Here is a 16,401-nt window from a genome sequence, read left to right as displayed (position 1 = left end):
TTTAAAGAAAAGACTGTCTGAAATGGTATAAGGTCTCCTGCTTGAGAAGGGGGTTGGACTAGAAGACCTCCAAGGTCCCTTCCAACTGTATTCTGATTATTACGTATCTATGTAACAATAGGCTTTGAATATTTTTTTAAAAAAATGAACATCTATTAAATGAATACATGATTTAGATATTAGTACTGACCTTTTAGGTCTGGTCTATCTCGGATACCAACTGATACAAAGAAGCAGTCCATATCCACATGCATTATGCAACATTGAAGTTTGGCTGAATTCAAGAAGGATGTACTATCTAGTAAAAGAATAGTAAACAGACAATTTAATTCTGGCTAAATTACTATCCATTATTTCTTGTAAAATTAAAAGTTTAATCTTAAAACTTATCAATTGATTCTTCATTACTTTTTAATAAAACATAAAAGAAATATCAAATTATAGAAAACTTCAAATTGCCTAACATCTCCCACCTTATCTTCAGTTACCTTTTTATGCTATACACACCAATTCTGAAATATTTATATTCTGACCAAAAAAAACATATCAGAGAAATATACCTAACCAAAATATCAACTATTTCACTGAAAAACAAATATGTGACAACTGTTGAAATATAATTTAAAAATATTTTTTACCTAAGTCAGCTTTATTTATTGAAGATTGTCCTGCTTTCATTTTTTTCAACTTTTCTCTTCCTGGGAAGTTAGCATTATTTTGTTTCTGTAGTGTGTTGATAAACTCTGTAAATTCACATTTCCACGTAGATATATGATGCAATCTTGAATGAGAGTAAAAATCTGAAATGAAATTGCCATTAGAAGGTTTGGACAAAGGTGAATAATCTTCCTTACTAGGAGCAGGTACTGAAGTAGTGCTTTTTGTGCTTGAAGGCCCCTGAACAATATAGCGATGAGCACCATTTATTTTAATATTACTGTGCAAAGATGAAAAAGATGAATTACTCATAGTCCTGTGCACATTTCTTAAAAGTTCAGTATTTCTGTTGCTTTGTTGCAAATGTTGCGTAGAGCAGTCTCTAAAATCAGTGCTTTCTTTCAATTCTTCTTGCACAGGAGAAAGTCTGCTTATAACACTTTTGTCAAAGTGTAGCAAACCATCCTGCATCTTTAAGGCACTGTTGGAGCTATGACTATGTCCATTAAAAATGGAAAAGTTGTCTTTCTGATGTATTCCATTCTGTTTGCTTCTGGAAAGAGCTTGCTCCAACTCCAAGAATCTTGAAGTTTCAGCTTCTTTCTTTGATTTACTCACTCCATTTGTTTTCATTTCATTCTCTCCTTCATGCTTCTTTACAAGACTATTTCTAAAATCAAGAACATGGATAAAACAAATACATAAGACAAAGGTTTCCTCTTTTTGTTGTAATCCTTTTATATGAAGTCTAATAACTGAACTCAGTAGGACTTGTGTAATATTTTCTACACTTAAGAGTAAAATATTTTCTAAATATTTTAATTTTGTTATACATTTGTCACACTTTCAATATATGAAAAATATACTGTGCATATTTTTATCATCTATTCATAAATGGAATATTACATAAATGTTACAGCACTGACATCAAAAATCTTACAAGCCAATATTTTATAATTCCAAGAATTCAGACTGACATACAAACTCACTGTTACTTGATACATTCAGAAGTAAATCAGGTCTCTCTTTTATATGTGTGTGTGTGTGTGTGTGTGTGTGTGTGTGTGTGTATTTTTATATTTTAATTTATTTTAACCTATTTTGAATCTATACCGGAATTTTACAAACGCACATATAGTGTGGCTACCATTTGTTTTAGATACATTTTAACCACGCTACAAGCCAGGATTTTTAAGAATGGGGAAAAGAAGAGACAGCACTTTGCAAAGAAAATTCATCCAAGCCCCGTTTGTTTTAGATATATTTTAACAATACTACAAGCCAGGATTTTTAAGAATGGGGAAAAGGAGAAAGAGATAGCACTTTGCAAAGAAAATTCATCCAAGCCATTGAAACAACAGAAAATAGAAGATTATACTGCAAACAGACAGTCTGTTCCAGTAAGTAACTCATCTGCAGTTGCCTTATCAGATAAATTTAATTTATGTGACTCATTGGAATGGGACTTACAAACCAAACAGCATATAGAACTATCTGTCCCCTCTCTCTTAGCAACCTGGCTGGGGGAGAGGGGGAGAGGAAGTGGGTCTGTGTGAGTGATGGCTGACACATCAATTTCACTCACACAAGAGAGAAGCCTTTGGGACACGGTTTTACCCTCCTTCAGTCTTCACCACGCCAAAAACTTTTTTTCAAAAGGATGGAAGCCTGAAGCAGCGCGAGATTGCTCCCCCAAAACCTTTCATCCATTTCCAAAAGCTTTTAGCACTGAGAAAAAAAGCCTTTGGAGATGCGGTCTCGTGCTCTTTCAGACTCACTGGGGTTGCCCGACATTCCAAAAGCAGGTCGGGGGTCCTGGGCAGGCAGCCTTGGTGAGTCAGCGAAGCTGAGCAGGGTGCACTTGTCACACTCAAATGACTGGTATTTAATTATACAGTAAAGCCCTTCATCTGAAACCTGAATTTACAGAATTGCCTACTCAAATCAAAATTGGCCCAGCTCATATCTTATAGAAAGTTGCTAATGATCCCCCAGTTCTACAAGCTTAACTTTTTGGCAGCACCACTACTTTGGAATGGCCTTCTTTTGGAGATCAGTCTTGTTCCCTCTCTGATGTCTTTTAGGAAGTTCCCGAAAACTGAATTTTTTCAGTCTGTCTGTCTGTCAGTTCACCCACTGACAGACGAATGGACGGACAGACAGACAGCTAGATGGCTCAAGGTTGATTCAGCATTCCATCCTTCTGGGGTCAGTAAAATGAGGACCCAGATTGTTGGGGACAATATGCTGATTCTGTATGCTTTGAGAGGGCTGTTAAGCACAATGAAGTGGTATATAAGCCTAAATGCTATTGCTATTGCTATTGGTTTCTTTCTTTCTTTCTTTCTTTCTTTCTTTCTTTCTTTCTTTCTTTCTTTCTTTCTTTCTTTCTTTCTTGACATTTATACTGGATGTTTTAATTGTTACTGTACTTTATAACTTGAAAGGTTTTTTTTTACTGAGATGGGGTATAAGTTTAATAAATAATAAATAACTTCTAAATAGCAGAGAAATTAGCAAGAAACATTATGACTGGGGCATGGATGACTGAACAACTGTCAAGTAGTTTGTAGAAATCAAGGTATGAAGTAAAAATATAAAGGAAAAGGTTTCTCCTGTCCAGTCAGAAATGAAGACATTAGGGGACAGTGCTCATCTCAGTGTGTTAGCTGAAGAAGTCAGCATTGTCTGAAGATGTTTCCGTGGTCATGTGGCCAGCATGTCTATACACTATACATCAAGGTGCATGGAACTTGCAAGAGCACTGCAGCAAATCTATATTAGTGCAAAGAGCTGACTATATATATATAAAATTAGGTTTTAATATTACACTGTTGTGTATACTTATCCTTAAAAAAAACTTTAATATGACTGCATTTGAAAGAAGCTTAATTTAGAAAACAAAAAAGTAATTATTTTTGTCTTATTTATTAGGTTTAGGTTTAGGTTTATTTCATTTATATGCCGTCCTATTCCCGGAGGGACTCAGGGCGGCTAACAAACCCAGGGGAGGGAGTAATACAGACAAGGCAAAAACAACAAACAGGATACAAAGAAAATTTAAAAACAATCAACAGTCACACAATTCGAGCGGGGAAGGGAACTCGTGAACCCCAGGCCTGTCGGAACAGCCAGGTTTTAACGGCTTTACGGAAAGCCTGAAAGGAGGTGAGGGTCCGGATCTCCGCGGGGAGTTCGTTCCAAAGGGCCGGAGCAGCCACAGAGAAGGCCCTCCTCCGGGTGGTCGCCAATCGACATTGGCCAGTAGATGGAATTCGGAGGAGGCCTAGTCTGTGGGATCTGATGGGTCTGTGATTAGATTAGTATCTGGCTTTTTGATCAGAGATAAAAGCAGCATATACAGTGCTCCTTCCATTTTTCCCCCACCAGAACAACCATGGGATAGGATTTGGGCTGAAAAAGAATGACTCCCATGAACTTCCACAGCGGAGGGTAGACTTGAATCTAAGTGTCTCTACTACAGTAACACTTTAACCATTACAACTGCACTTAGTTTCAAACTTAATTCCATTGTATTTCACACTATAATGTAAGGTGTACTTTGACATCTTCAAATAACTGAATATACAATATCAACATCAACATCAACTCATCAACATTTCTCAGTCTTAAACTTAATTTCAATTATTAAATCAAAATAATTACTTACACCCTGTTGAGCCCCACAGAGATATTGCTAGGACCTGGAACTGAATCTTCAGGCTTGCATATAGTATTAAACCAGAGGCCTTTCTGAATACTTGTCTGTTTTGTGTAAAGCTGATAAGGAATATATGAAAGGAGTCGCCCAGCCTTTATGCTGAAACAGAATGTCAGAATTTTAATTGCTCAAAAACTTCATGAAAAAATAGTTTTTATATACAGTGGAATATTTCCCTGTTCTGAAAGCCTTATTAACAAGTGTGCATATGTAAAGGATATATTATAATCTAAATTCAATTCTTCTTACTTTCAAGAACATATTTAGACAGATTTTAAGTGACTTTAAGTGGCATTACATGTTCTAATTACTCACGTTATTTCTTTCAAACACTTCAGAAATACCCAAGATTTAAGCACACTTCATCTGAATAGGAAGTATTCTCTTACACACTTTATTGAAATAGCTTTGGAAAATGTATCAAAATTGTTTCACATGTATGATTATACTGTTGAGAAACAAAAACTTACATTCCTCTGGATGCACACTGGAGATGCTAATTTAGCAAATTGTTTGGACTTATAAGAGTTAAAAGAAAAAAAAAGGCACCAATGTAACTAAAATATCTTCAAGGAAACTATACAAATCAAATTGTTTCTGAGTAGAAAGATGTCTAAATTGGAATATTGTAATTTTTAAAAAATGAAAGAGGCAAGTAACCAGATTTAAGATTTCTGGCATTTAATTCTTTATATGATGACAGCCAGATGAGGACAGAAGTGATAAGACAATTGCTTACTTCTTCTGTTGTGTTTCTATCCCTTAGTCTACCACAGGTTGAAGAGTGAGTGAAAGTGGAATCAGAGGTACTCTACCATAGACTTTCTCTCCAACTGATGAAGTCACTGAGTCTCTTCTAACCAAGTATCTAAAAAGGTTTCAATTTATTTTTAAATAAGGGAAATAATAACACATAAGGGTTTTCTACATTGGCCTGTTATGATTTTTTTTTAATTTATTTACTTTTAATGACTTATCTTGCAAGATCAACATGAAAATCATGTAGAGAAGAAATATATTTCTTCTAAATTTATTTACTGTAATTATTTTAAATGTTTTATTTATGTTGTTAATGTTTAGTGAATCAAGTACAAGTTATTACACAATTTGTATTTATAATCTCAGAATATTCTGAAGTGTTACACTGTGATAAGATCAGCAAACATTCTGTTATACAGCAAAAGAAAATAATCAGGTTGATCTGGAAAAATGAACTGGAATATTATAATAAGCTACCCATAATTCTTTTAGATGTACTTTTCATTTAGCTTGTTTTTACACTAACAAGAAATTTGGCAAAGACTCAAAAGCCAATCCATTTGTAATTAGAAAAACTACAGTAGGATCACATTACCCAATTAAAAAAAGAACTTGTTAGTGTTTATGATTAGGTTTCTATGGGAATGGCGCAATCTTATCTGCTACATTGGGGAGAGTCTCAAGTGCAGATTATTTTTTCAGTAAGTGCAGTATATCACAATTTTTGCTCATAAGATGCTCCGTACCTAGCTTTTGGGGAATCTGCCTCTGCCTCCCAGTCCCAGCATGTGGCTCGTCAGGGCGCTGCTCTGTTGCGCCCACCACCTGTCAGCTGAGCAACAGGTGGATCCTGGCCTCCTGTAGCCCCGCCAATCAGTGGGCTGGCTGACCAGAAACGGCGCTATTGCTGCCTCCTCTGTGTCTGCTGCCTCCACCGGGGAACACTGGAGCCTTCGCCAGCGTTCCCTGGCTATTGCTGCCGCTCACCGCTCCCTATTGGTGGTTGGATGGGTGTCCCATAATACTGCTGATCAGCTGTTCCATGTGGTGGGGATTTCCGCCACCTACTGCTGCCCCATGAATGGCAGCGGCAGCAAAAGCAACAGGCAGTGGCAATCCGCTGCTGGCTGGAACACCTGATCAGCGGTATTTCGGGAGGCCGATCCAACCGCCAATAGGCAGTGGCAAGCGGTGGTGACAGGCCATTCACCAGTGCTGCCTGTCACCACCACTGCACACACCCCCAACTCAGTCTATGATGCAATATTCGCTTCATAAGACACACAGACATTTCCACCCACTTTTGCGGGACAAAAAAGTGTGTCTTATGGAGCAAAAAATACAGTAATTCAAATTACTGCAGTAGAATTGCTTATTTTTATGAACTATAAAATAATCTCATAAAGCTTAATGCATATGCATATAAAGCAAACATAAGGAAATTATTTTTATGTTTAAATACAATATGCATACGTAATGCTTTCTATTTAATTGTCTGTACTTTTAATGTTTTGAAATGTCCCCTGGAATTGATCAGTGCTATCACAGAACCACTAATGTTATCACTAATGAGAATAAGATCATTCAGTGATAAAAACAGAAAACATTTAATATAATTTTTAAAAATAAGATCAGTTTTCCAGAATGTCTGTGATATATTTAAATGAAATTATGGAACATATTCAAAATATTCAAATGGGATTATCAATCTGCTCACAATTCTCTAATATTTACCTATCTATTATCCAATCTGGTCGAACTACTTTTTCTCCCTTCAGTTCCTTTATTTTGGCATTTGGAAGATTTGTAGCAATAATGTGTGTTGTTTTGGATTTAGAATAGTATATATGATATTGTCCTCCATGCAACATCATTAATCGCCTCAATTCATCAGCTGAAGGATCTGTAATAAAAATATAAGATACATAAAAGTATTTTTTAAAAATCATAAACTGAAAAACCTAGCATTATGCTTTGGAATTAACAGCAGTTATTCATCTAACAAAATGTTAAGGATAAAGTAGAGTATATACTGTAGTTTATTGACAAATATGTCAAAATATCCACATATAGATTTCACAATTCTCCCTCTCTCAATAAAATACCAATTTTGAAAAGTTGCCACAACTGTTTTTCATTAGGTTGCTTTTAATATTTGTTTTAATATATCTTCTTCATTCTCTAGTCAATAAAATAATTACACAAAATGCAATAATGTGGTGTATTTCTGCTTAAAATTCCAATAGACTTGCTAACCCTTTGTCCAGGGTATTGCATTTTCTTCTGAGTTCCTTGCAATTTTTTACTTGAAAATTGGATAATGCGCCTTCCTTCCTTCCCTTCAGTAACATTCAGAGTAGCCATCTCAGAAATATTGTTAGGTATTTGCTATTTGCATATACAATGAACATTTAAAAGAGAATGCTGTATTGTATAATATACAGTATTCCATTTTTTATTTTTTATAACATGACAGCTTGAAGATAGAAATATCTTCTCACAAAGCATTTTTGTTTTTGAAAACTTAATGAAAGTATTTTTTACTTGGAGTTCCACAAGTGCTGTAGCAACAACAAACTATTACATTGGGGTTACATTTTAGTCTAATTTTTCAAAGCATCTCTTTGGCCATAACACAAATATAAGGACAGTGTCTACTCAACTACCAAGACTACAATACACAAATAGCAAAAGAAGCATTTTTAAGTAGATACCCATCAGTCCTGCTCTTCATTTCATAATTCAGGTAAAAAGCAAAAAAAAAAAAAAAAATGAATGTGTGAATCTGCAGTTTGTATTTTGGAATTATATACATAGTTTTTTTTTTAAACTAAGTTAAACTGATCTATATCAAAATGAAATAAGAGTACAGTAAACACTGCTTTCTGGAAAATTTCATTCAGACAATTTAGGCAAGCAAAAATTGATTCACTAATTTTTCAGCACGCCAAGTTACAGAAGATTTTGGTTAGGAACAGAATAAATGTACAGCTTTGCCATTTACCCACATATTAGTAACCTTATTAATTTTTTCTTACCCCTAACTATATTCCCAGATGACATTTTAAACAGTTTATAAAAATAAAAGCATCACCTGTGAAGCCATTGACAAAGATGGCAACTCCACTGAAAATGCTGGATGAATTTTCATCTTTCTGATGTTGCAGAGCTGCCTCTGAATGAAACTGATTCTCCAATTTTTGGACTTTGGCAGACATATATCCTCCCTTGAATGGAAACAACATGGATCTTTAGAGGTTGATTATCAACTTGATCAATTGTACAATTATATGAAAAACAATTTAATAAGCTGTGAAATAGTAATCATGCTAATTCATAACTTAGGCTTTAGAAAATATACAGTATGACTTTACCACTACTTCTTTGGCATGCCAATGGTGAATATATTTTAGTAATAAAATAATTACATTAAAGTAGTACAAAATGTTTAGTTCTCCCTCAAAATATGTGCATTTATTTAGTTAAAAGCTTTATTGCATGTGCTTACCCATGAGCCCCAGCCATCTCTGTCACTGGCTCGTTTTCTCCATCCACCTTGCTTCATAGTGAACCTTCTATTTGTGGAGAGGAAAAAAGGCATTTATTTTTGGCATTGCAACTATAACTGTTGATATTACAGAGTCAGAAATAATTCATAGAAAATAAATTACAATTAACTATTCCAGAAGTCTTTGAATACATTGTTTCTACAAGATACTAATGTATGGTTTGCAAATTCTTTAAAAACTTTTGATCGAGTAATTCCTCATTTCATCAATACCTTAAGATATATCTTAATGCTATATGTTGGTGTATTTTGAGTTTAATTGTACTAAATAGCAGCCAATATTGTGATATTTAGAGCCAAGTCCCACGATTGAACAACTAATGATATCAGGAGAAAAAAATAGCACAGAATCCTATCCTTTTAAAAATCTACATCATATCTATTTGAGCATTAACTTAAGATAGCAAATAAATATTGCATGGATAAGAGGGGACAGGCAAGGTGGATGCCTTCTCCAATATCTTGAAACTTCCATCTGCAGATGGGAGCTTGTAAACTACCATCAGCAATTACATAACAATGTCAATGGTCTGTTTCAATAAATTGTAAATATGCAGACCCAGATAAAAGTATTACAAAATCTGTTTGGCATCTTAAAACTAATAAATATATTATTGCATAAGTTTTTATGGGTTGTACTTCATTGATCTATATTCATTCTCATAAGGGAACAAAACTCACATGTCAAGTTAAAAAGCATCATGATCTATTTTAGTGGAATATTTTGAATCAAAGTCTTCCATGTAACAAATTATGTGGAAACTTTGTGTTTTAAAACTTTGGCATGTGTATTCATCGCATAGCCATAAACAACAAGAAAGAACAACAAAAATCAAAGGCAGGGGATTAAATATCCCCCCCCCCTACCTTAGTGTCTAAACATTTTCCTAACTTTTCCTGCTCTTATGAAATGGAATACAAGGCAAGATCAACCTCAGGCTGTCTCCCAAATACTTAATTTTTGGAACATCTTTTAGCTTTTAGGCTGATCAAGCAGCCTCAGAAGACCACTTTGTTAGTCTCAGATTTTATTTTACACTCTGGAGATTAATAAAGAGATACAGTATTGTATTTATCTTCAAGACTGGCAAAAAAAGCCTGAGGCTTATTGCTTTTTGACTAAGGAAAACAAAAGATTCTTTAACAAAAATAAGGACAGACCTTTATTTCAGAATATATTATTGATTATATTCTCAAAATGACTTAAAGAAATCCAATCACACAATCATATGCATAACATCTACCAGGAAGCTTAACCACACTGTTTAACTTGTGATTGCTGATAGAACACTCTGAAGACACAAACAAGGCAAAATTCATTATAAATTAAAGTCCACGACTTTCAATACAAAGTTAGGAAATGGATCAATTATTATTGTCTCTGGGGGACTTGAAGAAGAAAATAATTATACCAGTCCTGCCAGAACTTGCCTGTTTTTAATCCCTTATGAAGTTGTACTGTTTAGGTAGCATAAACATAAATTAAGAACATAGAAGAATTTCCCTCTCATTACTGTCATGTTGCTATCCTGAACTTTAAAATATCCAGAACAATTAGAGACTTATCAATATTTTTAAAATGTTTACAAATGGAAACCATTAATAATTTTACATCCAAAGTATGCATAATTTTATAAACTACTTGTTTAAGAGGTAGGAATGTGAAAACAGAACTTTTTCATTCTAGCATACCTTAGATTTTCTTAATTTCTTGTGGTGAAAAAACCTCAAGTATCTAAGATAATTAAGCAACAAATATTTTTAACTTGGATTTATGATTGGCTTCCCATGTAAACATCAACGTTTACCAAAATACAGACAACTTTTACTGCCAAAGATAGACTTTTTATACTAAAATAACTGTCCCAATACATTATGCTGTTGACTGCTGACAGTACTGGAAGAGATACATAATTGCATCAATCTGAAACTTTAAGTTCCCTTTCACTCTCACTGATGCTTCTGAAGTTTTTTCTTGGGAAAGAGAGGAAGGGCAAATCAGGTCAGGCAACAATTAGATAGGATAATTTCTAGTTTTGTCTTCAATTGGCTGGGAGGAAGTTCAAAGCAGTAAGTTTCAGATTTATACAAATCTTAGTTGCCCAGAATAAATGTTCTCCAATTATCATTTGTTCCTTAAATCAAATTTATTTTATTAAAATAAAAATAGCAAAATTAAAAATTAAACTAATTAAATATTTGTTTTTTTAAATTTCCCATGTATTAATTAATTTGCTTATGCTCAATCACAATGAACCATTAGCATAGCATTCTTTGAAACACTTGCTAACCTAACTCTAATCCTTTTTAACTATGCATTAGATCTATGCTAATCTTTCAAAAGGTGGTTGGTTCTTCAGAATGTGGAAGAGTGCATATGAAGTGCCAATTTCTAAATAGTAATTAAAGCAGTTTTGCCTTTTCCAGACTCTGCATAAATATGTATGTGGAATCAGCGAAGAGCAGCTTCTGAAGTACTATATAAACCTGGGAAATGATACAGCTGCTTTAATCATTATAAAAATTTTCAGTGCATTCTAAAGGACTTCTTACAAAGTCTTTGCACAGCCCTACTGTATACTTTGCAAAACACCCTGAAAGTGAATATACTTTTTAAGGATACAAAGCCTTATATTATATGTAAAACAACACATATAGGGAGTAGCAATGATAAGCAAAACCCTCTAACAACATTTAATTTTAAAGAATCTGCCTATATCCAGTTTGGTCCATGAAAGTTGGCTGAATAACTCTGGGCCAGTCACCCTCTCTGAGCCCAGACCACTTCACAGCTTTGTTGTTGTTGGAAAAAAGGAGGAAATATTAGATATGTTAACAATCTTGAATTCTTTGTAAAAATAAATATACTTTGATCAATGTTAAAAAAAATCTGTTTTCTCATTCCATAGTTTGAAATTATGAGAATTTTTTTTCATTTAAAGTAATTAGTGAAAATTATGAAATTACTAACTTCACAAAGTCTATTATGTCAAAACTTTAAAACATTATTTAAAAAGTTTCTATGTAGTTTTGTTTCACCGAATTCAAAACAAAATATTGTTTCATTAAATATCTATTTTACATCTCCTTGGAGGATCTTGGCATTATTTATATGTTGTACATCATTTCATGATTACAATACTGGGAGATAAATTAAATCAACAGATAGTTCAAATTCACACAATGAATTTGGTGTGTGACTAAAGAACACTAACCCAATAAAACTTTAAACTGTTTAGTCTGCTATTTAGACTGGAATTTTCCACACACAGAGTGGAAGAATTCACCATATTTTAACTCAATAATTCAATAATAAAGAATGGATAATATGAACTTAATTTTAAAAATGAAAAGTAAGTTTTTGATGATATAAAGGGAAACCTTAAATGTTTTAAATATATTATTAGATATGAGGTACATGGGATGTGGCCTAAAAGACAAGTTGCACCCAATTCCTTCAGAGGTGTGCATGGCCTTTGCTCTGTTGATATTTTATAAACAAACCAAAGTAATGTATTCCAGTAAACATTTACCACATAGTTTAATTAAGCTTGCTTGTCAAGTTTACTTGCATCTTTTAATTATATTAAATTTGTTTTTCTCAGTTGTATTTTCACACAGACTACTAGGATTCAAACAGTTTATAAACATGATAAAACAAATAAATAATGAACATAAATTACCACAAGCATTTACTATATATAGATAGTACTTCACAATACAATCCATTTCAAATATAGAACTCGTATTAAAAGTTACCATCTATCTCAAAACATTTAAAATAATTTTTTTTTCATTTCACTACATCTCATGTCCATCTTCTATCTCATATAGATATGATTTTATAAAGAAAACCATTGTCTTATGCATAAACACTTTTAAAGTTCTAACTTTTGCCTGGAACACTTTTACATTAGGGTTTTCTCTTTGCATTCTTTTTAATTGGGCAACTATGATATGGTTTTTAAATAAATACTCTTCTGTATTATTCCAATACTTTTTCACAGATTTTTTTTCATTATTGCTCATTAGAAAAAAGAAAAGAAAAATGTAACACAATTAAATAGATCAATATTCTTTCATTTTGATATCTTCACTTCTGGGAAACTGATTAAATTAGTAAATATTAATTTTCAATGTGGAACTGTCCTCTTTGTCAATGACAGTACAGTCCTTAATCTGGCCAAATTTGTGCATCTTTAACTAAAATGAGCAATATTTTTAACATTTTGATATATTATTTACTTGTTCTTTTAAAAAGCATTAAAATGTTTTCCGCTAATTGGAAAACAATTAAATACTGGTTTAATAATGCTCAAGTGTCTAGACAAAAAGAAAAATGCAATTTAATCTCTTTATATGCATGTGCTAAAATACTTCTGAGAACCTTTTTTAAAAAAAACCTGAACAATAACTCCTACAAAAAATATGCTTATTTTCAAACTGATATTAACAACATACACCAGTAAAGAACAAGAGTGTGATCAAATAAATATATTTTCTAAAGTAAAGAAATTTAATTGATTTTTTTTAAAACAGGAAGATCAATGATTTGCATACAACAACATTTTATTTTCAAATTTAATATTGTATGTACACTGCTTGGAAATCAAAGAACAATCAAGTGAATTGAGTCCTCCTTGAATTAGCACAGATGAATTTGATAATGTAATTTTACTATGAAGGTATATTGGACTGCTGAATAAATGTATCCAGATTTCTTAGGAAATAGTTATATGGAAAATAGAAAATATTTCCAATGCGACTAGATAGGTTTAAAGGTAAAGGTTCCCCTTGCACATATGTGCTAGTTGTTCTTGACTCTAGGGGGCGGTGCTCATCTCCATTTCAAAGCCAAAGAGCCAGCGCTGTCTGAAGAAGTCTCTCTGGTCATGACTAAAGCCGGCATGACTAAACACCGAAGGCGCACAGGGCACTGCTACCTTCCCACCAAAGTGGTCCCTATTTTTCTACTTGCATTTTTACGTGCTTTTGAGCAATAAACATTTAAGATACCAGGGAGTCCTCGACTTAGAAGAGTTTGTTTGGTGACCATTTTTCACACTGATAACTGTTGCAGCATCCCCAGGGTTACATGATTTACACTCAGATGCTTGACAACTGCTTCATATTTACATGATCAAAATTCAGATACTTGGCAACTGATTCATATTTATGTTGGTGTCCTGGGGTCATGTGACCATCTTTTGTGACAGGCAAAGTCAGTGGCAAGTCAGATTCACTTAACAACCCTGTTACTAATTTAACAACTGCAATGATTCACTTTTACCTTAACAACTGGGGCAAGAAATGTCATAAAATGGGACAAAACCCATTTAACAAATTTCTCATTTAACAACATAAATTCTGGGCTCAATTGTGGTCATAAGTCAAGAACTATCTGTATTTAAAAATCTTCTGCAATTATTTCAAATTGTTTAAAGTTTCCTTTAAGAAACTCTCTTAATGCTGACTTGCCCAAAGTCCCAAACTGTTCATTAAATTAGTAGAGATTACAGAATAAAGAAAAAGAACAGGAAATACGTCATGTATATTCTCTAAAATATGATTCTTATTAATTATCATGAGCTTAGTAAAAATATTCCAAAGCGACAGAATAAAGAGATGGTCCGAGAAATTGGTTTCTCTTTTTTGTTCTTAATCTTTGACATACATAATTAGCAGGAATATTTTTTTCCTTTCCTGATAGTATTAAGAGTTTCCATACACACCAACTGGATGGCTGTTATACACAAATGACATCCTGCGTGAAGAATCTGCTAATGCAACCTTTAAAGAATTCACTTCATCTGGCTGACCACCTTTACAATTTTTTTTTAAAAAGCACTTAAATCCTGTGATTTAACTCACACCTTTTGGTCTTAAAGTACTGTCAATTCTATCCAGTCTTTCTATTCTGAGCCGTGCGTTTATTTTTGCGGCGGTCTCACAAAACCTCCCTTCTGTAGCCCATACGAATTTCCCTCAGCCTCATTAAAAACCTAACAGCTTCACTTCCTTTCTTGGCGCCCGCCAAACAAACCGAAGTGCCCATCGCCGCTCAGCGCTATAATTCATAATGAGGGTGAATAATAGTAGCGAAACGCAGGCAGCTGCAGAGAGGGAAAGCCACAGGCAGCGCCGCCGGTTCCACAACGGGCGTCTTTGCACGCACCGTCACCCGCCAAAGCTAACGGCAGAACCTCCGGTGTGGCCCCTCGCAGGGGGAAGCGCCCCTCGCACGGGTCCGCAGTGGCTTCTGCCGCGGCCGCCTTGAGCAACCAGGTTCATGTCCCACTGAGGGAGCGGCCGGTGTTGTGTCTGGGCACAGTAGAGGCCCATGTGATCGGCACCGAAACCATACAAAGCGCAGCGCAACCTGTCGCCGGCGGGCTGGCGCGAGCAACAAGCGCTTGACCCGGGCGCAGTTGGTTATGTAAGCAGCTGCCCTGACAGGACAGCCGCTTCGGGCCGGAACTGCCGCGGGTCTCCCCGACAACGAGCCGGGGAGCGACTGGCTTGAGTTGCTCTGCTCGACCGCGGGAGGGAGTTGAAAGGAGTCGAGGCCGCTTTCTCACCTCTCGTTGCGCTGCAGGCGGGACCGCCGTCTTTGCCCTCCCCGGGCCTTGCGGGCTTTCACATCTTGTCGCGTCCGCCGCTCGCGCTTCTCCCCCCCCCCCCGTAGCTCGCCTTCGCTGCTTCTGATTTCCCTCCCCCCTCCCGACCTTCCCTTTCCCTCAGAACGCCGCGTCACGCACGGCGCGCGGAAAGTGTCGCGCCATCAACCGTTCCTGCCCGTCTCTCCCTCCTTTTCCTACTATGGACGACGCTCGGCTCCTTCGCGCCACCGGTTCGTTCCTGCCCTCAGGCGGCGCCCCCTGGTGGCGAGAGGCATTGAGGAGTCGCGCGACGGTGAGCGGAGGCCGTATTCCTCTCCGCCGCGGGGCGAAGTAAAAGCGTCCTCCGAACGTCACGTGACGTCTGGGGAAAAGGGGGAAATATTCCCGCCCCCTCCCTTTTCTTTCGGCTTCTCGCCCCCTTTCCCTGAACCCCCCCTCCCCCGCCTCTTTCTCTCTCGCTGCGGGCTGCGGGCTCTCCATAGGCTGCAAGGTCCGACTTTCAGCGCCCCCTAAAGGAGAAGAGCGGAAGTTTTTAAGCTGTAGCTCTGAAGCGGCGGCGCTGCTCTCCCAAGATCACCAATAGAAAAGGAAGCGGGGCGGGGGGCGGAGAGGAGAGGGATAGCCCAGCTAGTACACGGAGGGGAGTGCTATATATAGACGAGACGTATCCAGACACGCGCAGCCGTAGCGCGTCTCCGCCGAATTGCGGCTCAGAATAGCCTACTGGCTCATTCATGTCCTTCCTTGACTTCGGCCGGGGCGCTTGCGTGATTTTCTGCAGCAAAACGGAGGCGGCGCCTGCCGAAGGCTTCTTGTAATTACAAGCGAGCCTCGCCGGGTTTGTTTTCTTACACGCGCGCCTGGACCCAAACTAACGACTGCTGCTAATCAAACAAGTAAGCGGATGAGCCTCGTGCACCTGCATCCGTTCATGCAATTAAGTACAAAGAAGCTGGATTTTTCTGCGTGTTTCAGTCTATAACACAACAAACATTAGTGCGAATGTGATCTTAAATATATATCATACATACATACATACATAAAGATGGAAGGCTGAGTCAAGCTGGGTCAGGATT

General features: G+C 36.2%; 1 protein-coding gene across 5 annotated transcripts in view; it reads right to left on the bottom strand.

Moving 5' to 3' along the window:
• The window catches only part of REV1 (REV1 DNA directed polymerase), a 62,011-nt gene extending 46,619 nt beyond the window's left edge, over positions 1–15,392 (bottom strand). For 3 of the 5 annotated variants that reach the window (XM_014060051.2, XM_087726663.1, XM_087726661.1), the window contains exons 1-7: positions 15,284–15,392; positions 8,646–8,712; positions 8,232–8,364; positions 6,872–7,040; positions 4,328–4,477; positions 639–1,327; positions 191–298 (exon numbers count right to left, since the gene is read on the bottom strand). In XM_014060051.2, coding sequence (XP_013915526.2) covers positions 191–298; positions 639–1,327; positions 4,328–4,477; positions 6,872–7,040; positions 8,232–8,364; positions 8,646–8,702 — 1,306 coding nt within the window. In that variant the 5' untranslated portion in view covers positions 8,703–8,712; positions 15,284–15,392. Of the gene's footprint in view, positions 1–190; positions 299–638; positions 1,328–4,327; positions 4,478–6,871; positions 7,041–8,231; positions 8,365–8,645; positions 8,713–14,880; positions 14,939–15,283 lie in introns of those variants that run through there. The other 2 variants (XM_087726660.1, XM_087726662.1) reach the window with 2 other exon arrangements.
• Positions 15,393–16,401: the final 1,009 nt, after the last annotated feature.

This window comes from Thamnophis sirtalis, unplaced genomic scaffold (assembly GCF_051295495.1).
Source record: "Thamnophis sirtalis isolate CommonGarterSnake01/CBP01778 unplaced genomic scaffold, rThaSir2_p1.2 scaffold_12, whole genome shotgun sequence".
Classification (NCBI taxonomy): Eukaryota; Metazoa; Chordata; class Lepidosauria; order Squamata; family Natricidae; genus Thamnophis; species Thamnophis sirtalis.
The sequence above is the reverse complement of the archived record's forward strand: the minus strand, read 5'-3'. Positions and strand labels throughout refer to the sequence as shown.